Consider the following 23,052-nt stretch of genomic DNA (forward strand, 5'->3'; position numbering starts at 1 on the left):
TGGGGGAAAAGTTGCATCCAGAGAAGTGATGCTTTTAGGAGTGGGCCAGGGGTGTGGACAAGATGTTCTGTTGCTCTGACAGCAGGAGGTGTGTGTCTGGAAATGAGCTGGTTAGAGATTGTCTGGTCCACCAAAGTGCATGTGCGCTGAGGGCCTTGAAGAAAGGCTTGTATTGGGATGGAAAGTGGATGAGTCTGAGATGAGAGGCTCTAATTGGTGTGCCTGTGTACTATCAAATTGCGGTAGGGGACACACGTTTGCAGATTCTTGGAGGCAAAAGGAGCTAGTGCTTAGAAGCCAGATGACCTGGGTTCCTAGGCATGACAGCCCAGATGTTGAAGGGTTTGGGGAACAACTTTAGGTGAGATTTCCTCCCCCCAACTCATTCTCCCCTAACACAGGTCCCTTCCCCTCAGGCTCAGCTCTTACTCAACCTCCCAGAGCAATGGATAGGAGAAATGACCCGTTATAGAATGCCCCTGTTTCAGGTGAGTCCTTTCTTGACTCTTAGTAGGCAGTCTGCCCGGTCCTAAGTTCTGCTACTGCTCTTGGGCTCCCTACCACCCTGTGCTTGTAATGCCCTGCCCAACATGTCTTAGCCCTCCCCTGCATGGTGGAGGGGAAGGAGAAGAAAACCTGCCTGACTCAATCCCCTGCTGCCTTCCCCTACCCCCTTCCTGCATCAGTTATTGCTCAGAGGAAGAGGGGGCCTTTGTGGACAGAGTGGTCTGTAGGGAGGTGAGATGGTCCAGAAGATCATAATCTTAAGTGAGTAGGGCCCTCTGCCTCCTTCTGGGAGTCTGGGACTTCTCTTTTCTCCAGATGTACAGGCTGAGTCCACAAAAGAGTGAAGTAGAGAAAGTATATTCTTTTAGTGCTTTAGTATAACTGTATAACCTGTGATTAAATCTTCAGTCTTTGAAAATGTCGATTACTTGCTTTGGAATCTGTCATGATTGTTCCTTTGTAGAAAAACAAGGTAATCAAGATTTTTTTGTTGATTAAACCATGTTCCTCTCCCAGGGAGCAAAACAATGAGCTATACCATTGAGACTAGAGATAAATGAACAAAACCAGGACCCATCTTGTGAATGAAAACAGGATGGCATCAAGAGACCTGCAAGACATCAACAATAGGTCACTTTATCATTATGTACACCTCAAAGAAGAACCAACATTCCTGGAAATCTCTAAACTCTGACCTTCTCCCTGAAAAACCCTCCAGTTAGCCCTTTTGGGGCAGACAGAATTTGGGAGGAACCTATCCCCTCTGTCTCTTGGATACCGGTATTCAATAAAGCCCTCTTGCTCTTTACCTTCCTCCTGTCTCAGCATCTGTTTTGTGGCAGGTGGCTCGAATCCATGATTTGTGGTAGCAAGAGCACAGTGTCTTTCTGATGTATATCCTAATGTTAACAACCAAGCACCCCCTGGCCATGGACCCACCAGGTGCCAACTGGCCTAAGGAAAGCAAGACCAAGAAGGCCTCTATTAAGGCTACTACTGAGGCCATACCTGCTGTCTCTCTGGTCTCACCTGCCAATGAGATTACTACCAACAAGTCCAAAGTAACTTTGCAGGCCTTAAACCTGCCAATACTCAGGCTTCCTCAGCCACTGCTCAGCCTAAAAAAGCCAAGAAGACAAAGAGAATTACTGCTAAGGCAACCCAAGGCTCCCAATCCCCATCTGGCAGTGTGGGTGCTACTACACAGATCAAGACACCTTTGCAGGCCCTAAACCTACCAGCCATCCCTCAGACTATACAGGCTCCAATTGCCAATAAGTCAGCCAAATCCCAGGACTTGATAGCCTCCACCAAGCCTAAGAAAGCTTCCAAGGCTAAGGAGGCTGTTGATAAGGCCACAGCTAGTGCCATCAAGATCTTACTGTCTCCAAAGGAAAATGAAGAACACAAAAGGCACAAGGAAAATATAAGTGCCATCAAGATCTTACTGTCTCCAAAGGAAAATGAAGAACACAAAAGGCACAAGGAAAATATAAGCCCAAGAGACAGAAAGGGCCACATAAACCAGAAACTCCATCAGCCTGTGACCGGAAGAACTAGATGGTGCCCGGCTACCACCAATCACTGCCCTTACAGGGAAAACAACAGAGAATCCCTGATGGATCGGGAGAACAGTTAGATGCAGACCTCAAATTCTAGTAAAAAGACCAGACTTAATGGTATGACTGAGACTGGAGGTACTCCAGAGGAGATGGCCCCTGGACTCTCTGTTAGCCCAAAACGAAAACCTTTCCCAGAGCCAACTCTTCAGACAAAGATTAGACTGGACTAAAAGACATAAAATGATACTGGTAAGGAGCGTGCTTCTTAGCTCAAGTAGATACGTGAGACTAAGTGGGCAGCTTCTGTCTGGAGGTAAGATGAGAAGGCGGAGGGGAACAAGAGCTGGTTGAATGGACATGGGAAATACAGGATGGAGAGGAAGAGTGTGCTGTCACATTATAGGGAGAACAACTAGGGTCACATAACAATGTGTGTATAAGTTTTTGTATGAGAAACTCAATTGTAAACTTACACTTAAAGCACAATAAAAATAAATAAAATAAAAAAGGTCTTACTGGCTCCAACTGCCACCCAAACAGCTACCCAAGGCCAAACTATGAATGAGACAGCCTATACCCTGGCTCAACAGCCTCTTCCCGAACCGAGAAAGCCTCCAAAGCCAAGAAGGCAACTGCTAAGTCCATAGATACTGACACTGAGCTCTTAAACCCGGTGCCATCAAGTCGATTCTGACTCATAGCGACCCTACAGGAGAGGCCGCAAATGCCACTGAAGCAGCAGCAGCTATCCGGCCCAAAAAACCAAAGGGCAGGAAGGCTTCCAATAAGGGCCCAAATTCTGCTTCTGAGGTCTCTGAGGTCCCAGCTGCCACTCTAATGATCACCAACCAAGCCCTGGCAGCCACCTTCTGGGGCAAGAGAGGTTCCAGGCCTTGGAAGGTTGCCGCTAAAGACTGGGCAGCTGAAAGCCAGACTTAAATTGCTGACCAAAGGGCCCAGACCAACATAAGTGCCCTTGAGACCCAGACTGCTGCTGCTTTCCAGGCCCCGGAAGATGACCACCTGGCTCAGTTGATTCTGGTGCCCACAACCAGGACCCAGGACAAGAGGAACTGAAAGGTGAGATCTCTGGCATCACCAACTTTGACTTCGAGTCTCTCTTTTTCCATTCCTCTATACCTGGTGTGTCCATTTCTTCTATAAAAGTTTACTGAGCATATTTACTTTGAATGAGATCCTGTATTCAGATAGGAGATGCTGAGAAGAATGTGATACAGTTTTTGCCCTCTGGCAGTTCACAGACTGGTGGGGACATAAGACATTCATACATTTAGGTACCACCTGGATGTAATTCACTTTGTATTTACATAGTAGCTGCCACATACCAGGGCTTGTGTTGGGCATGTTCACACAGGTTATGTCTTTATATCTTGAAAGTAACACTTACCAACTAGGGATCATAGTCCCAGCTCTACAGATAAAGAAACTGAATCCCAGAGAGGCAAACTGGCTTGTCCAAGGGGTATAGCTAGTACATAGTAGAGTCAGTAGTGGACAAAGGAAGAGGAGGAGCCTCAGGCCCTGCCTTGGCTTGCTTCTGGCCTGGAGGGGGAATGAAACTCCTGCCTGGAAGACAGTGAAAGACAAGTCTGGGACTCAAAGTGACCAGTGGCTGGTCAGGCCCCACTACAGAGAAGGGCTTAAGGGGGCTTTCTGTGGGAGGCAGGGTGAAGAGACAGAGCCATCTCTTTCCCCTGGTGATGCTGGGCATTCCTTCTTTCTGATGATGCAGTTCAAGCATCAGAATGGAGATAAGAGAGGTGGCAATAATTGCAGAAGGATAACATGGGGCCGTAGGCCTCCTCGACCCAGAGATGTGGCCATTTTGTAAGAAAGGGTAAGAATTCAATGCAGCTCAGTCTTTTCTTCCTCGCCTACACTCTTCTCTGCCACCCTTCCAAATTTTCTGCAGGCTGCTGCTGCTGTCCAGGCCCTGGCAGATCTCCCCATCTATTCCTCCTCTACCAGGAAAATAAGTTGGTGAAATATCTGCTGGTTAAGGACCAGGCAAAGATCCCCATCAAAAGCTCAGGTAGAGTCCTATAAACCCTCCCCCGAGCTTTGTTCTCCACTCCGCTCCTCTTCCTATGCCCCGGCACACAACCCTTTACCTTTTTGGCCTCCTCTTTCCCTCATATCTCCACCCCTGCCCTCCTCCCACTATGCCATGACTATTAACACAGTTCAGGACTCTGGCTGCACTGACCCCACAGGACTGCCAAAAGGGCTGCAGCTCTGTGTCCCCTGCTCAACCCAGCGGCTCTCGCCTTTCCCTTCCTGCAGACATATTGAAGGATGTCATCTGAGAATATGATGAATATTTTCCAGAGATCGTTGAATGAGCAAGCTATGCTCTGGAGACGGTGAAGGGGCAGCCCTGGGGGGTGGGCACAGTGAAGAAGCCTTGAATTAACATGTTTTTTTCTGGGAAGAGGAAACACTGGCGGCGTAGTGGTTAAGTGCTGCGGCTACTACCCAAAAGGTCGGCAGTTCGAATCCGCCAGGCGCTCCTTAGAAACTCTATGGGGCAGTTCTACTCTGTCCTATAGGGTCACTATGAGTCGGAATCGACTCGACAGCAGTGGGTTTGGTTTTGGGTTTCTGGGAGGGACCACAAAGACTTGCTAATCCACTGTGCAGATGGGCAGAATGGCCTCCGGAGGGGGGTAGACGAGCCATGGGTCACAGAGCAAGTCAGTGGTAAAAGCACAGCTAGGACCCAAACCATTCAACTAGCCTTGGCTTCTGTCCACTGCTGGACATGCCCTGTAATGTGTTTCAGATGCTTATCTCTCCCTTCCATTCCCCATTCTCTGTCTCCCTGGATTCCCACTAATCACAAGATGATGTTAAAAAGAATAGTACACTTAGCTTAGTGTTTTTTTATTAACTTTTATTGAGCTTCAAGTGAACGTTTACAAATCAAGTCAGTCTGTCACATATAAGTTTATATACACCTTACTCCGTACTCCCACTTGCTCTCCCCCTAATGAGTCAGCCCTTCCAGTCTCTCCTTTCGTGACAATTTTGCCAGCTTCCAACTCTCTCTATCCTCCCATCCCCCCTCCAGACAGGAGATGCCAACACAGTCTCAAGTGTCCATCTGATATAATTAGCTCACTCTTCAGCAGCATCTCTCTCCTACTCACTGTCCAGTCCCTTTCATGCCTGATGAGTTGTCTTCGGGAATGGTTCCTGTCCTGTGCCAACAGAAGGTTTGGGGACCATGACCACCGGGATTCCTCTAGTCTCAGTCAGACCATTAAGTATGGTCTTTTTATGAGAATTTGGGGTCTGCATCCCACTGATCTCCTGCTCCCTCAAGGGTTCTCTGTTGTGCTCCCTGTCAGGGCAGTCATCGATTGTGGCCAGGCACCATGTAGTTCTTCTGGTCTCAGGATGATGTAGGTCTCTTGTTCATGTGGCCCTTTCTGTCTTTTGGGCTCTTAGTTGTCGTGTGACCTTGGTGTTCTTCATTTTCCTTTGCTCCAGGTGGGTTGAGACCAATTGATGCATCTTAGATGGCCGCTTGTTAGCATTTAAGACCCCAGACGCCACATTTCAAAGTGGGATGCAGAATGTTTTCATAATAGAATTATTTTGCCAATTGACTTAGAAGTTCCCTTAAACCATGGTTCCCAAACCCCTGCCATTGCTCCGCTGACCTTTGAAGCATTCAGTTTATCCCGGAAACTTCTTTGCTTTTGGTCCAGTCCAGTTGAGCTGACCTTCCATGTACTGAGTATTGTCCTTCCCTTCACCTAAAGCAGTTCTTAGCTACTAATTAATCAGTAAAAAACCCTCTTCCACCCTCCCTCCCTCCCCCCCTCGTAACCACAAAAGGATGTGTTCTTCTCAGTTTTTACTATTTCTCAAGATCTTATAATAGTGGTCTTATACAATATTTGTCCTTTTGCCTCTGACTAATTTCACTCAGCATAATGCCTTCCAGGTTCCTCCATGTTATGAAATGTTTCACAGATTCGTCACTGTTCTTTATCGATGCATACTATTCCATTGTGTGAATATACCACAATTTATTTAACCATTCATCCGTTGATGGACACCTAGGTTGCTTCCAGCTTTTTGCTATTGTAAACAGAGCTGCAATAAACATGGGTGTGCATATATCTGTTCATGTGAAGGCTCTTATTTCTCTAGGGTATATTCTGAGGAGTGGGATTTCTGGGTTGTATGGTAGTTCTATTTCTAACTGTTTAAGATAATGCCAGATAGATTTCCAAAGTGGTTGTACCATTTTACATTCCCACCAGCAGTGTATGAGTTCCAATCTCTCCGCAGCCTCTCCAACATTTATTATTTTGTGTTTTTTGGATTAATGCCAGCCTTGTTGGAGTGAGATGGAATCTCATCGTAGTTTTAATTTGCATTTCTCTAATGGCTAATGATCGAGAGCATTTTCTCATGTATCTATTAGCTGCCTGAATATCTTCTTTAATGAAGTGCGTGTTCATATCCTTTGCCCACTTCTTGATTGGGTTGTTTGTCTTTTTGTGGTTGAGTTTTGACAAAATCATGTAGATTTTAGAGATCAGGCGCTGGTCTGAGATGTCATAGCTGAAAATTCTTTCCCAGTCTGTAGGTGGTCTTTTTAGTCTTTTGGTGAAGTCTTTAGATGAGCATAGGTGTTTGATTTTTAGGAGCTCCCAGTTATCTGGTTTCTTTTCATCATTTTTGGTAATGTTTTGTGTTCCGTTTATGCCTTGTATTGGGGCTCCTAACATTGTCCCTATTTTTTTTTCCATGATCTTTATCGTTTTAGTCTTTATGTTTAGGTCTTTGATCCACTTGGAGTTCGTTTTTGTGCATGGTGTGAGGTATGGGTCCTGTTTCATTTTTTTGCAAATGGATATCCAGTTATGCCAGCACCATTTGTTAAAAAGACCATCTTTTCCCCAATTAACTGACACTGGGCCTTTGTCAAATATCAGCTGCTCATATGTGGATGGATTTATATCTGGGTTCTCAATTCTGTTCCACTGGTCTATGTGTCTGTTGTTGTACCAATACCAGGCTGTTTTGACTACTGTGGCTGTATAATAGGTTGTGAAATCAGGTAGACTGAGGCCTCCCATTTTCTTCTTCTTTTTCAGTAATGCTTTGCTTATCCGAGGCTTCTTTCCCTTCCATATGAAATTGGTGATTTGTTTCTCTATCACCTTAAAAAATGACATTGGAATTTGGATCGGAAGTGCATTGTACGTATAGATGGCTTTTGGTAGAATGGACATTTTTACTATGTTAACTCTTCCTATCCATGAGCAAGGTATGTTTTTCCACTTAAGTATGTCCTTTTGAATTTCTTGTAGTAGAGCTTTGTAGTTTTCTTTGTATAGGTCTTTTACAACCTTGGTAAGATTTATTCCTAAGTATTTTATTTTCTTGGGGGCTACTGTGAATGGTATTGAATTGGTTATTTCCTCTTCGATGTTCTTTTTGTTGATGTAGAGGAATCCAAGTGATTTTTGTATGTTTATCTTATAACCTGAGACTCTGCCAAACTCTTCTATTAGTTTCAGTAGTTTTCTGGGGGATTCCTTAGGGTTCTCTGTGTATAAGATCATGTCATCTGCAAATAGAGATAATTTTACTTCCTCTTTGCCAATCCGGATGCCCTTTATTTCTTTGTCTAGCCTAATTGCTCTGGTTAGGACCTCTAGCACAATGTTGAATAAGAGCGGTGATAAAGGGCATCCTTGTCTGGTTCCCGTTCTCAAGGGAAATGCTTTCAGGCTCTCTCCATTTAGAGTGATGTTGGCTGTTGGCTTTGCATAGATGCCCTTTATTATGTTGAGGAATTTCCTTCAATTCCTATTTTGGTGAGAGTTTTTATCATAAGTGGGTGTTGGACTTTGTCAAATGCCTTTTCTGCATCAATTGATAAGATCATGTGGTTTTTGTCTTTTGTTTTATTTATATGGTGGATTACATTAATGGTTTTTCTAATATTAAACCAGCCTTTTTTGCATACGTGGTATAAATCCCACTTGGTCGCGGTAAATTATTTTTTTGATATGTTGTTGAATTCTATTGGCTAGAATTTTGTTCAGGATTTTTGCATCAATGTTCATGAGGGATATAGGTCTGTAATTTTCTTTTTTTGTGGTGTCTTTACCTGGTTTTGGTATCAGGGAGATGGTGGCTTCATAGAATGAGTTGGTAGTATTCCGTCATTTTCTATGCTTTGAAATACCTTTAGTAGTAGTGGTGTTATCTCTTCTCTGAAAGTTTGGTAGAATTCTGCAGTATAGCCATCCGGGCTAGGGCTTTTTTTTTGTTGGGAGTTTTTTGATTACCGTTTCAATCTCTTTTTTTGTTATGGGTCTATTTAGTTGTTCTACTTCTGATTGTGTTAGTTTAGGTAAAATTTTGGAATTTAGGTAGGTAGTGTTTTTCCAGGAATTTATCCATTTCTTCTAGGTTTGCAAATTTGTTAGAGTACAATTTTTCGTAATAATCTGATATGATTCTTTTAATTTCAGTTGGGTCTGTTGTGATGTGGTCCTTCTCGTTTCTTATTCGGGTTATTTGTTTCCTTTCCTGTATTTCTTTAGTCAGTCTAGCCAATGGTTTATCGATTTTGTTAATTTTTTCAAAGAACCAGCTTTTGGCTTTGTTACATCTTTCAATTGTTTTTCTGTTCTCCAATTCATTTAGTTCAGCTCTAATTTTTATGATTTGTTTTCTTCTGGTGCCTGATGGGTTCTTTTGTTGCTCACTTTCTCTTTGTTCAAGTTGTAGGGACAGCTCTCTGCTTTTGGCTCTTTCTTCTTTTTGTATGTGTGCATTTACCGATATAAATTGGCCTCTGAGCACTGCTTTTGCTGTGTCCCAGAGGTTTTGATAGGAAGTATTTTCATTCTCGTTGCATTCTATGATTTTCCTTATTCCGTTCTTAGTGTCTTCTATAACCCGGTCTTTTTTTCAGGAGGGTATTGTTCCGTTTCCAAGTATTTGATTTCGTTTCCCTAGTTTTTCTGTTATTGATTTCTAGTTTTATTGCCTTGTGGTCTGAGAAGATGCTTTGTAATATTTCGATGTTTTGGATTCTGCAAAGGTTTGTTTTATGACCTAATATGTCGTCTATTCTAGAGAATGTTTATGTGTGCTAAAAAAAAAAGTATACTTTGCAGTAGTTGGGTGGAGAGTTCTTTATAAGTCAATGAGGTCAAGTTGGTTGATTGTTGTAATTAGATCTTCCGTGTCTCTATTGAGCTTCTTACTGGATGTCCTGTCCTTCTCCAAAAGTGGTGTGTTGAAGTCTCCTACTATAATTGTGGAGGTGTCTATCTTACTTTTCAGTTCTGTTAAAATTTGATTTATGTATCTTCCAGCCCTGTCATTGGGTGCATAAATATTTAATATGGTTATGTCTTCCTGATCATTTGTCCCTTTTATCATTATGTAGTGTCCTTCTTTATCCTTTGTGGTGGATTTAAGTCTAAAGTCTATTTTGTCAGAAATTAATATTGCTACTCCTCTTCTTTTTTGCTTATTGTTTGCTTGATACATTTTTTTCCATCCTTTGAGTTTTAGTTTGTTTGTGTCTCTAAGTCTAAGGTGTGTCTCTTGTAGGCAGCATATAGACGGATCGTGTTTCTTTATCCAGACTGAGACTCTCTGTCTCTTTATTGGTACATTTAGTCCATTTACATTCAGCGTAATTATAGATAAGTAAGTGTTTAGTGTTGTCATTTTGATGCCTTTTTATGTTTGTTGTTGACAATTTCATTGTTCCACTTACTTTTTTTGTCCTGAGACGTTTTTCTTTGTAAAGTGTGTGATCCTCATTTTCATAGTATTTGACTTTATGTTTGTTGAGTTGTTACGTTTTTCTTGGGTTTTATTTTGAGTTATGGAGTTGTTATACCTCTTTGTGGTTACCTTAATATTTACCCCTATTTTTCTAAGTAAAAACCTAACTTGTATTGTCCTATATCGCCTTGTATCCCTCTCCATATGGCAGTTCTATGCCACCTGTATTTAGTCCCTCTTTTTGATTATTGTGATCTTTTACATATTGACTTCAATGATTCCCTGTTTTGAGCATTTTTTTAAATTAATCTTAATTTGTTTTTGTGATTTCCCTATTTGAGTTGATATCAGGTCTCTGTCTCTGTCACTCAGGTCAACTCTTTAAATCTGTTTTTGTTGTTCAGTGTTCGTAGATTGTCATGTATGTGATCGATTCACTTGTTTTTCCGAGTCTTTGTTGCAACAGGGATCCGAGGTAGCGTCTACCTAGTCATCCATCTTGGCCCCGCCTCCAGCTTAGTGTTTTATTTGCAGTGTCTTACTGATTTCTCATTTAAACAAACAAGCAAAAACCCTCAAAAACCTACATACCCAAAGAGCTTCAGAATGCTCAGGAAGCTGAGGGATGCCTAGGCTGAATTTGGTGATCTCATAAGCTGTTTTTTTTTACTTGGCAGATGTTTCGAGCCAATCTGAAGGAAACTGATAAGTAACTTGTATATTCTCATCAGCACTCAGGAATTCTCTGCAAGCATAGTGGGAACCTAAGCTGAAGGGGACGTGGTGGTAGGGGAGTTTTGTCCACCGTACTGCCCCTTCCCTGTCCTTTCTCCCCACATCCTCTTACACAGTCATAAAAAATGGGGCTTAAAAAGGCCCTGGTCCAGTTCCTGCACCTGGTTGGAGCTCTGGACATAGTAGTGGTACCTGAATGTGATTGCTTGAATGGTATCGAGACCTGGGGTGGGCCATTCCTGCTGTCAGGTTTTCTGTCTCTCCAGAGGCTTCCCCGGAAAGTCAGCCTGCCGTTGCTTGTCTCTTCCTGCTGGTACCTGGCCTGACCTTGTAGAGTGGTTTTCAAGAGAGGGCTCCCTGGTGCAGGTAGATCATGATTCTCGAAGGGCAGGAGAGTCATCAGTGGGGCTGTGTCTAGAGCTCTCAAAAGGCTGAGGGACCTGGGAGAGAAAGAAGGAATTCACAGAGGCTGAGTGCTTGTGTTGTACCAGGCTGACAGGCCTTCTTCCATCTTGGTAGCGTGGGGAGGGGATGATGTGATTTTCCCCACTTTACTGAGTAAATGTCTTGCCCGGGATTGCATAGAGCCTGGAGCATAGACTGGCAGAGAATTCTCCTAGGAATCTGGTAGAGGCTAGCCTAGTGAGCTGGCTGATGTGTTTTGCAAACAGTTGCTGGAATTAAACCTTCTTTCTGTAGTATTACTTCCTTAGGACAAAGGACACCCAAGCTGGGTCTCCTCATGGTGATTCTGGGTGTCATTTTTATGAATGGCAACAAAGCCAATGAGGGTGAGTGCCTGGGCCTGCAGCTGAATGGGTGGTCATGATCTGAATTCCATGTGTTCATTTTCTGCCCCTGTCTCCTCTTGCCTCCCTTGCAGCTGTCATCTGGGAGGTGCTACACAAGTTAGGGCTGCGCCCTGGGTATGATTGAGCTCTCTCAGTGCTTGCTGTCTGTGTTGTCCTTTGGCAAGAGAGGATGGTCCACATCTACCACGGCTTTCACCAGACTGGGTCCAGTACAACTAGATGGTGCCTGGCTACCACCACTAACTGCTCCAATAGGGATCACAATAGAGGATCCTGGATGAAGATGTAGAAAAATGTAGAACAAAATTGTAACTCGAAAAGAAAGACCAGACTTGCTGGCCTGACGGAGACTGGAGAAATCCTGAGAGTATTGCCCCCAGATACCCTTTCAGCTCAGTAATGAGGTCACCCCTGAGGTTCACCCTTCAGCCAAAGATTGAACAGGTCCATGGGACAAAACAAGACTAAAGGGGTGCACCAGCCCTGGGGCAGGGACCGGAAGGCAGGAGGGAACAGGAAAGCTGGTAATAGGGAACCCAGGGTTGAGAAGGGAGAGTGTCGACTTGTTGTGGGTTGTTAACCAATGTCATAGAACAACGTGTGTACTGTTTGATGAGAAACTAGTTTGTTCTGTAAACATTCCTCTAAAGTACAATGAAAAAAAATGAGAGAGAGAGAGAGGATGGACCCAGGATTGCATCAGCCTGGTGGTCTGGTGGAGTAGGTGAGGGGTTCTGGACTGGGTAGAGGGCCTTGGGTTCTGACTTGGGCGAATGGGGAAATTGTCCTGAACTCTACTCCCATTCTCCTCTATCTCTTCTAAGCTGAGATCTAGATAGACCTTCAGGACATCCCTGACAAAGAACCATCTGGCCTCACAGGTTGCTTCTAGTGACCATGAGCTCACTACCTTCCTGGCTTCCTTTGACACTGCTCGTGCTAGAGAGGTCTCTTTTATGTCGGGAAGTGACTCTGCCTTCATCTTGGCAGTTATGGTTTCTGTTCATAGTTTATTTTTCCTCTTGTCAGTGTTAGGCACTCGTTCTTCCAGGAAGTGAGGAAGCACGTCACAGAAGAATTTGTGAAGTGGAAGTAAGTGGTGTCTTGGGCTTTTGTCTGGCCTTGAAGTATTCTCAGTGTGCTGGTCTGGTTCAGAATGTGCTTAATCAGTCCCTTTCTTACACTAGCTTTAGAGAGATGGGCATCCTCTGTTCTAGAACTGAGGTCTTCCCACAATTCCCATGGTTGAACCTTTTCAGGGCTTGACCAGACCAAACACAAAGTCTTTGCTGCAGGGTGTCCTCAGAGCCAGGGGCCTGCAGAATTGGCCGTCTGTTGAAAACACACCCAACAGGAATTTGGGTTTACTCCTCGCAGGTGTCAGGATATTTTGGCCTTCCTGTGACATCATACCCTGCACATGTTTCTCCTGCAGCACCAAGTGACTACTTTGCACAGGGCCAATGAGAAATGGCTCAATATTGGAGGCCAAGAACCTGAACTGTATTTGGGAGTGAGTCTGCGGCTGGAGGGTCTTGGAAATCCTTTTCCAGGATCTTAGTTTAGTGCTTGCTTGGGTGAGTTGCCACCTGGTACCTGGTGGCTAGACAACAGGTTTGCTTGGCCAGAAGCAAGTTTCATTTCCTCTCTCCAAGGTACCTGAACACAAGAGAGTTCCCAACAGCAGACCACCTGAATATAAGTTCTTCTGGGGCATGCACTCCTACCATGAGAATAGCAGGATGATAGTCCTCAAGTTTCCGTGCGAGGTAATAGGAGAGATACCCTGACTTGGCGTATAGGGAAATGGACTATCTCTGGCTGGGGAAGGCTACATGTAGGAATGGGAAGGTAGAGAGCAGCCTGAAGATCATATATGAAGATTATGGAGCCTCATTTATGTTCTAGAATGCTGCTAGATGTATAGTTTAATTGTCTCATTTATTCCTCATACCTATTCTTATCGTTTCCCATATTACAGATGAAGACACTTGGACTCAGTGAGGTTAAGTAACTTGTCCACAGTCGCATAGCACCTAAGCTAAGAGCTGAAATTAGATCTCAGGACTGACACATGATAGAGCCCCATAACCAAAAAAACCAAACCCAGTGCCGTCGAGTCAATTCCGACTCTTAGCGACCCTATAGGACAGAGTAGAACTGCCCCACGGAGTTTCCAAGGAGTGCCTGGTAGATTCGAACTGCTGACCCTTTGGTTAGCAGCTGTAGCACTTAACCACTACACCACCAGGGTTTCCAAGAGCCCCATAGTAGGTGCTTAATCTATAATTACAAGGACTATTTTTCTTATAGTGATTATCATTTCTATCTCAGGTGGAGAAGAAAGACCCCAAGGGCTGGGCTTCTCAGTATCATGAGGCTGTGGAGATGGAAGTCCAGGCTGCAGCTGTGGCTGAGACTGAGGCCAAGGCTGAGACAAGAGCCCAAATGGGGACTGGAGTGGAAGCTGTGGCTGGGCCCTGGAACTGGGATGACATGGATGTCGACTGCCTAACAAGGGAAAAGTTAGACAACGAAGCTCAGGCCTGGAGTAGATTCGCATTTGAAACTGAAGCTAGAGCCAATGAAAATGCAGACGCCAGCAACACTGTTGACTTTAGTGGAGGAGCTAGCACCAGAACTAGCTTCAGCTATAGTGCTAGTATTAGCTTTGGTGGTGCACCCACCCCCAGTGGTGACTTTGGTGGTGCAGCTGTCATTACTTTCGGTGGTGCACACAGCACCAGTGCCAACTTCAGTAGCACAGCCAACGTTAGCTTTGGTGGTGTATCCAGCACTAGGTCTAGCTTCAGTGTTGGAACCAGCATTAGCTTTGGTGGTATACCCAGCACCGCCTCTAGTTTCAACAATGAACCCAGCATTAGCCTTCGGTGATTCCAGTACCAGTGCCAGTTTAAGTGGTGGAGCCAGCTCTGGCTTTGGAGGCACACTTGGCACATCTGCTGGCTTCAGTGGTGTGCTTGGCACCAGCGCCAGCTTCGGCAATGCACCCAGCCCTAGTGCAGTCTTCAGTGGTATACTCAGCACCAGCACTAGCTTTGGCAGAACAGTCAACACCAGTGTCTGCTTTGGTGGCTCTTCCAGCACCAGTGCTGGTTTTGATGGTATACTCAGCACTGGTGTTTTCTTCATTGGTTCCTCCAGCACCCGCACTGAATTTGGTGGCACACTAAGCACCGGTATCTGCTTCAGTGACTCTCCCAGCACTAGTGTCAGCTTTGGTGGGGCACTCAGCACCAATGCTGGCTCTGGCAGTACACCCAGCACCAGTGCTGGCTTTCACCAAAGCTGGTTTCAGGGGAGCAGTTAGCACCATTGCTGACTTCGGCACTCCTAGCAACAACATTGGCCTGGTGGAGCTCCTAGCACCAGCCTCTGCTTTGGCAGTGCATCTAGCACCAACCTATGCTTTGGTTCCTCTTCTAGTACCAGTGCCTGCTTCAGTGGTGCTACCAATGCTAGCCTTCATGATGGACCCAGCACCAGTACCAGTTTCAGCTTTGGCAATAGGTTAAGCACCAGTGCCAGATTTGGTGGTGGACTGAGCGAGCACCAACCAGTGCTGGCTTCAGTGGAAGACCAGGCACCAGTGCTAGCTTTGGTGGTGAAATGGTTGGCAGTGATGGTTTTAGAGGTGGGCTGGGCACTAATTCTGGTTTTTGCAGCACACTTGGCACCAGTGCTGGCTTCAGCGGTGGTCTCAACACCAGTACTGGATTTACTGGTGAACCCAGCACTAGCACCAGCCTCAGTGGTAGACCCAATTCTATTGTTGGCTTTGGCAGTGGACCAAACACTGGTGCTGGCTTTGACAGTGAACCAAGCATTGGTACTGGCTTCAGCAGTGGACCAAGAAGCAGTGCTGGCTTTGGTGATGGAGCCATCAGCCTTGGTGCCTGTAGCTTCTCCTATGGTTAGTGAGGTTTCAGGTAATTACAGCCTGGACCCATAGGGGATGGATAGAAGAGCTTGGGATTATAAGAAACCCATAGGTGGGAGGGAGATGGAGGCAATGAAGGAAGTATGAGAAAGCAGTATATTTGGTGCCAAAATGTGTTTGTCTTTGGTGTTTTGTTTTCAGGTTTATTTCCTATGTTTACAGGTACTGCTAATGAATTGCAGCAGCCTTTCCCATGGAGCCAGGGTATATCCTTGGAATCTTTCCCTGCACAGCAGTCTAAGCAGCTACTACTAATCAGCTGAAGGTGACATGCTATGTAAAATCTGTTTGCTTTCCTGCTTTATTGTTTACTCTCTGTGTTCTGTCATTTTTTCTTGGTATCAGAGTTACGTTAAATTTGCCAAATGAATTGAAAAGTTTTTTTACTGTCCTTTAATGTGCTTAGGTTTTTGTGAGTGACATTTTAGGTTCATAGAAAAGCTCAAGATCAGCATAACTCTTTCGGGAAGGTAGGGGTCCACCTTAGACTAAGAAGCAGTATGAGTCTCATGGGATAAGGAAAGCAAATATGCTTTCCTGGGGAAAGCATGGCAGACAAGAGGACAATGGCTTGAGCAAAATATGGAGGAGGAAAGCCTGGAGCAGAAGGCAGAGGGAGGGGGACCAAACAGTAAGTATACTTTCATTTTGAGGAGTTTGGGTAAGAATGGAAGTATAGGGGGATGTAACAAGAGGTAGATATGGGAACAAAAGAGAATTTTCTTGGGATACAAGAGAGAGACTTAAGCATCTTGCATAGCCTGTGGAGGAAAAACCAATAGAGAGGGACAGGCAGTAGATATGGAAGTCAGAGACTGACTGATGCAGTCCATCCCTGAGAAGATAGAATGGGATAGGGAGCCAGAGAATAGAAGATGACACTGACTTTGAACAGGATTTAAAGCTATCTGTGGAAGCAAATAAGTATAGATTAGATTCAAGCAGTGATCAATAACCTTGTAGTAAATTCCAACAAAAAAGGGGATGTGGGTCTTCCTGGGCGGTTGTGATAGAAGGACAAGGGAACAAAGGCAGCAAGTGTTCCCAGTACTGGCCCATAATAGAGGCATGGAGATGGCTGAGATGGACAGTAGGATCCAAGTTAGCTAGGGATGGAATAACAACAAGGAGGAAGAGGGCTGATGCAGTACAAGTACAAATATTGTTCATTCAAGAAAGAGCACTTGCCTGTCTTCTGTGTGGCAGGCACGCTACTAAGTGTCCTCTGAATAACACTGAGAGCTGTAAGGACTGGGAAACCAGTGGACAGGCATTGAGACGCTTGTACTTAAGAACTTGTTGCTGTTTTTAGGTGCCATCGAGTTGGTTCTGACTCATAGCAACCCTATGCACAACAGAACGAAACCCTGCCCGGCCCTGTGCCATTCTTACAATCGTTGCTATGCTTAAGCCCATTATTGCAGCCACTGTGTCAATCCACCTTGTTGAGGGTTTTCCTCTTTTCCACTGACCCTCTACTTTACCAAGCATGATGTCCTTCTCCAGGGACTGATCTCTCCTGACAACATGTTCAAAGTAAGTAAGACGCAGTCTCGCCATCCTTGCTTCCAAGGAGCATTCTGGTTGTACTTCTTCCAAGACAGATTTGCTCATTCATTTGGCAGTCCATAGTATATTCAATGTTCTTGGCCAACACCACAATTCAAAGGCCCAGTTCTTCACTCTTCCTTATTCATTGTCCAGCTTTCACATGCATATGATGCGATTGAAAATACCATGGTTTGGATCAGGTGCACCTTCGTCTTCAGGGTTACAACCTTGCTTTTCAAACCCCTATAGAGGTCCTTGGCAGCAGATTTGCCCAATGCAGTGCATCTTTTGATTTCTTGACTGTTGCTTCCATGGCTGTTGATTGTGGATCCAAGTAAAACGAAATCCTTGACAACTTCAGTCTTTTCTCCATTTATCCTGATGTTGCTAATTGGTCCAGTTGTGAGGATTTTTGTTTTCTTTATGTTGAGGTTTTTTTTTTTATGTTGAGGTGTAATCCATACTGAAGGCTGTGGTCTTTGATCTTCATTAGTAAGTGCTTCAAGTCCTCTTCACTTTCAGCAAGGAAGGTTGTGTTATCTGCATATCACAGGTTGTTAATGAGCCTTCCTCTGATCCCGTTGCCCATTCTTCTTCATATAGTCCAGCTTCTCGGATTATTTGCTCAGCATACAGATTGAATAAGTATGGTGAAAGGACACAACCCTGACACACACCTTTCCTGACCATAAACCACTCAGTGTCCCCTTGTTCTGTCTGAACAACTGCATCTTGATCTATGTACAGGTTCCTCATGAGCATAATTAAGTATTCTGGAATTCCCATTCTTCACAATGTTATCCATAATTTATGATCCACACAGTCGAATGCCTTTGCACAATCAATAAAACACAGGTAAACATCCTTCTGGTATTCTCTGCTTTCAGCCAGGATCCATCTGACATCAGTAATGTTATCCCTGGTTCCATGTCGTCTTCTGAAACTGGCCTGAATTTCTTGCAGTTCCCTGTCGACATACTGCTGCAGCCGCTTTTGGATGATCTTCAGCAAAATTTTGCTTGAGTGTGATATTAATGATATTGTTCTATAATTTCTGCAATCTGTTGGATCACCTTTCTTGGGGATAGGCATAAATATGGATCTCTTCCAGTCAGTTGGCCAGGAAGCTGTCTTCCATATTTCTTGGCATAGATAAGTGAGCGCCTCCAGTGCTGCATCTGTTTGTTGAAACATTTCAATTGATATTCCATCAATTCCTGAAGCCTTATTTTTTGCCAATGCCTTCAGAGCAGCTTGGATTTCTTCCTTCAGTACCATTGGCTCCTGATCATATGCCACCTCTTGAAATGGTTGAACATTGACTAATTCTTTTTGGTATAATGACTCTGTGTATTCCTTCCATCTTCTTTTGATGCTTCCTGCATCGTTTAGTATTTTCCCCATAGAATCCTTCACTATTGCAACTCAAGGCTTGAATTTTTTCTTCAGTTCTTTCAGCTTGAGAAACACCAAGCATGTTCTTCCCTTTTGGTTTTCTACCTCCACCTCTTTGCATATGTCATTATAATACTTTGTTTTCTCGAGGAGCCCTTTGAAAACTTCTGTTCAGTTCTTTTATTTCATCATCTCTTCCTTTGCTTTAGCTGGTCGACGTTCAAGAGCAAGTGTCAGAGTCTCCTCTGACATCCATCTTGGTCTTGCCTTTCTTTCCTGTCTTTTCAGTGACCTCTTGCTCTCTTCATGTATGATGTCCTTGATGTCATTCCACAACTCATCTGGTCTTCAGCCATTAGTGTTCAACGAACTAAATCTATTCTTGAGATGATCTCTCAAATCAGGTGGGGGATACTCAAGGTAGTGTTTTGGCTGTTGTGGGCTTGCTCTGATTTTCTTCAGTTTCAGCTTGAACCTGCATATGAGCAATTGATGGTCTGTTCCACAGTCGGCCCCTGGCCTTATTCTGACTGATAATATTGAGCTTTTCCATTGTCTCTTTCCACAGATGTAGTCGATTTGATTCCTGTGTGTTCCATCTGTATAGTCACTGTTTATGTTGGTGAAAAAAGATATTTGCAATGAAGAAGTTGCTGGTCTTGCAAAATTGATCATTTGATCTCAGGCATTGTTTCCCACCAAGGCCATATTTTTCAACTACCAATCCTTCTTCTTTGTTTCTGACTTTTGCATTCCAATCACTAGTAATTATCGATGCATCCTGATTGCATGTTTGATCAATTTCGGACTGCAGAAGCTGATAAAAATCTTCAATTTCTTCATCTTTGGCCTTAGTGATTGCTGCATAAATTTGAATAATAGTGGTATTAACTGGTCGTCCTTGTAGGGGTATGGATATTATCCTATCACTGACAGTGTTGTACTTCAGGATAGATCTTGAAATGTTCTTTTTGACAATGAATGCAACACCATTCTTCTTCAAGTTGTCATTCCCAACATAGTAGACTATATAATTGTCCAATTCAAAATGGCCCATACCAGTCCATTTCAGTTCACTAATGCCTAGGATATTGATGTTTATGAGCTCCATTACATTTTTGATGATTTTCAATTTTCCTGGATTCATATTTTGTGTATTCCAGGTTCCAATTATTAATGGATGTTTGCAGCTGTTTCTTCTCATTTTGAGTCATGCCTCATCAGCAAATGAAGGGCCTGACAGCTTTACTCCATCCACGTCATTAAGGTCTACTCTACTTTGAGGAGGCAGCTCTTCCCTAGTCATTTTTTGAGTACGTTCCAGCCTGGGGGACTCATCTTCCGGCACTATGTCAGACAATGTTCAGCTGCTATTCATAAGGTTTCCACTGGCTAATTCTTTTCAGAAGTAGACTGCTAGGTCCTTCTTCCTGGTCTGTCTTAGTCTGGAAGCTCACCTGAAACCTGTCCTCCATGGGTGACCCTGCTGTTATCTGAATACTGGTGGCATATCTTCCAGCATCACAGCAACAGGCAATCCCCCACAATACGACAAACTGACAGACATGTGGGGGTTTAAGAAGTTAGGGTGAGGAGAAGTCTAAATGATGCCAAGATCCATGGTGTGGCTGCTGACGGGGAGGAGACGATCACTGGCACTGAGGGGATCAGGGGCCTGGGAAGCCAAGGTATTCATTGCTTTGTTCATGCGGACAGTGAAACCACTCAGGAGGCAGCAAGAGTTGGAGTAGAAAGGAGTACTGTGGTTCAAATGCTAGATTCTTCTCTAAATGCAGGATGAAGGTGTCACGTACCCAGTCACACTGCTCATCAAGGAACAAGACCCACAGGCACTCACAGGGATCTATCTCCTCTCCCATCTTTGGAGGTGCTGCCCCAGAACCCTTCTCTCCAGGAAGCCCTCATCCATTCCCCACTGCCACAGCACCAGAGCCACTTCACAGTGTAAGGATCTTAAGGACAAAAGGAGAAGCCTTACAATCACCTCTTCGCCCTTCCTGTAAGCAGTAAGAGATGACTTTATTTGTCAGAGAATAGGAATTTAGAAGAAAAAAACTAAGCTTCATCCAGACTTAGACAGCTCCTCAGTTATAGTCAGTAATCAAGACCTGTTTTGGAGCTTGCTGAGAATTTCTTCACTGGAGGCAGGGCTCTCCCAATGAGACCAAGGCCATAGTCTTCTCATGATAGGACAGGAGCAGGAATAGAAGCTCCTCCAGGTGGGAAAACAGTAAGGAGAGGCAGTTTGGCCTCCTGGAGAGTGCTCAGTAGTGGGCAGGAACAGTGTCCAGAGCTTCCTCAGGTTCTCGGGTGATGTCCACATTCTGAGAAAAGAGATCCCAGGATTAATAGGAAGGAGAGAGAAGTGCACGGCCCCAACCCCTCTTCTGCCTCTTGTCCTCACTGCTAGGTTCCCCTGCTTCATCAAGGCCTGGACCCTGACCCTCCCTTGAGGCAGTTCTGGAGGTGGGGATCTCATCCTGAGATCCTTTTTGGCAGGACTTCTCTAGGCCAGCATCTCTATGGTGCCTCATGTCTGGGCTGCAATTCCTGTATTTCTGCTAATTATTCTATCTGTTGGTTCAAAACACCCAGGATCTGTGGAGTTCTGGGGAGCTTTTCTGTGGAGGAGGGGCTTTTACTGTGCACTGTGTCCACAGCCAACCTATGCCATGGAGTCCCGCACCTACCTCAGGCTTCTCCCGATGTGTGTTCACTGCCTCCACATTCAGGTAGATGGACTCCACTTTGCAGCCTCAGAAAAGAACAACCCCATCCGTAAGTCTCCAGTATAAGCATAGGTTTTCCCTGAGGTACCATCCCTGCCCCCTATACCCGCAGCTCCACACTGTGTAGATCGGGACTGCCTTGTAGGAGAAGAATTTAGACTAGCTGTGGGTTGTGTGGCGTAGTTGTTAAGTGCTATGGCTGCTAACCAAAGGGTCGGCAGTTCGAATCCGCCAGGAGCTCCTTGAAAACTCTCTGGGGCAGTTCTGCTCTGTCCTATAGGGTCGCTGAGTCGGAATCAGCTCAGCAGCACTGGGTTTGGTTTGGTGGGTTGTGTGGGAAAGACCTAAGAGGCAACAAATGAGGCTGTCCTTCCAGCTCTGCCCTTTATAGTTTCTGAGTTCCCTGGGCTCATTTGTAAATGAAGATGATATAGTTGATCTCTGGGGCCTCTCCCAACTCTTGTGGTTTGTGAGACAGCAACCTTTATAATATTTGGGGCTCTGGATCTTCCAAGCTATGTTAGGTGCCAGAGTGGTAGAAGAGACCTGAGGCCACTGCCTTGGGATGATCAATCTTGGGTAAAATTTATTAACGGAACAATGTGGTTAAGGCAACACCAGAGGTGTGGAAGGGCACAAAGGCATTCTAGACTGAAGAAGGTGGAGGAGGGCATCAGTGGGGCCTAGGGCTTCTAGAGAAAGCCCAATGCCTGTTGAAGCCCCTTAGCTCCATCCTGGTAGATTACACCTTACTTCAGGCTTCAGTATGCCATTCTGCTCTGTTCACACCCCAGAACAGATTTGATTTGGTCTCTTCCCTGCTCACGAACCTTTCATGGCTAACTAATGCTCCAGGAGAGAGTCTAACAGCCCAGGCTGGTCTTTGAGGCCGTTCTTCAATCTAGCCACAACCTACACTTCTTCTGGTCCCCACTGGGCCTCCTACTACAGCCTTCCAGGTCCTTCACCTGCCCCACTCCCCACCCAACAAAACCTATTAAAATCAAATCCTGCTGCATGTGAGCCCTTCTGCAGCTCAGCACTCTGATAGAGACAGAGGAAGTTGGGGCCAGACCCCAAATTTAGAGGCCATCCCAGGCCTTCCCTGTTCTCATCGTAGTTCCACAAGTCCCACCTCCACCAGGACATCAAACTACCTACCAAGGGAACCTCCCCCAAGACTCTGCTGGGCACATAGCAGGCACCAGGGGCATGCTTATGGCCTCTATGTGCCTTTCCTTGGATGAGGCAGGGCACTCACCATAAGCCACAGGTGTAAGTTTGAGCACTGTGTGCAGAGGGCACTTGAGATAGGGCAGCTCATCTGGAAAGGAAGAGAGAGCAGCCCTCAGAGAAGGACAGCCCTGGAGAAGGGCACTACCTTCCAGGATCCAGGCTTGCACCATCCTGCCCCTTCTCCAAGGTCTGCCTCACTGGGCCATGGGCCCATGCTCCCATCCTGTGTAGGGGGCAGTGCTGAAATCAGGTTGGGCAGGGAAGCAGAGAGCAGAGAGGCGGCCTCAGGAGCAGGGAGGGAAGAGGGCCCTGGGAAATGCAGACAGACTTTAGGTTCCACAGGAGGGCCAGGCTGGCCACCTCAGTGATGGGTCTACCTCCTCACTAACGGCCAACAGGAGACCAAGGCAGGCCTCCGTCTTGCCCCTGGCCTTGGGCCTTCCACAGGTGCTCCTACCTCAAAGGCCCATAGTTCATCTTAGCAAGTGTTTCCTGTGACCCTACTATGTGCAAGAGGCCAAGGCTGAGGTCTCTTGCCATTTGAAAGGTTCTGCAGCTTTCTCCTCAGCCCAGGCTGCTCTCTCTGACTCTTCACAGGCAGCCCTGAGAGGAGGGGAAGATTAGGCCCATTTCATGGACGAGAAAACCAAGGCCCTGAGTAGGAAGACACTTGCCTGAAGTTACACAGCCAGGAAGTGGCAGAGGTGGGACTTGAACCCAGGACCCTCTGAGGCCAAGATGTATGC

The 23,052-nt window shown here is 45.3% G+C and overlaps 1 protein-coding gene, 1 non-coding gene and 2 pseudogenes across 2 annotated transcripts in view; 3 read left to right on the forward strand and 1 right to left on the reverse strand.

Moving 5' to 3' along the window:
* Positions 1 to 445: 445 nt before the first annotated feature.
* Positions 446 to 16,254, forward strand: LOC100662053 (trophinin-like; annotated as a pseudogene).
* On the forward strand, positions 12,707 to 12,835 carry LOC111747770 (small nucleolar RNA SNORA11). The gene has a single exon (XR_002783718.1). It is a non-coding gene; the product is annotated as a small nucleolar RNA SNORA11 (small nucleolar RNA).
* On the forward strand, positions 14,674 to 15,519 carry LOC135228849 (trophinin-like; annotated as a pseudogene).
* Positions 16,255 to 16,981: 727 nt separating the features above from the next.
* PFKFB1 (6-phosphofructo-2-kinase/fructose-2,6-biphosphatase 1) overlaps positions 16,982 to 23,052 on the reverse strand; it is a 185,712-nt gene continuing 179,641 nt past the window's right edge. The window contains exons 12-14 of the mRNA XM_023539368.2: positions 22,332 to 22,394; positions 21,032 to 21,096; positions 16,982 to 20,665 (exon numbers count right to left, since the gene is read on the reverse strand). Of these exons, the coding sequence (XP_023395136.1) occupies positions 20,606 to 20,665; positions 21,032 to 21,096; positions 22,332 to 22,394 (188 nt within the window). The 3' untranslated portion in view covers positions 16,982 to 20,605. The remainder of the gene's footprint in view (positions 20,666 to 21,031; positions 21,097 to 22,331; positions 22,395 to 23,052) is intronic.

The sequence above is a fragment of the Loxodonta africana genome, chromosome X, assembly GCF_030014295.1.
Source record: "Loxodonta africana isolate mLoxAfr1 chromosome X, mLoxAfr1.hap2, whole genome shotgun sequence".
Taxonomy (NCBI): domain Eukaryota; kingdom Metazoa; phylum Chordata; class Mammalia; order Proboscidea; family Elephantidae; genus Loxodonta; species Loxodonta africana.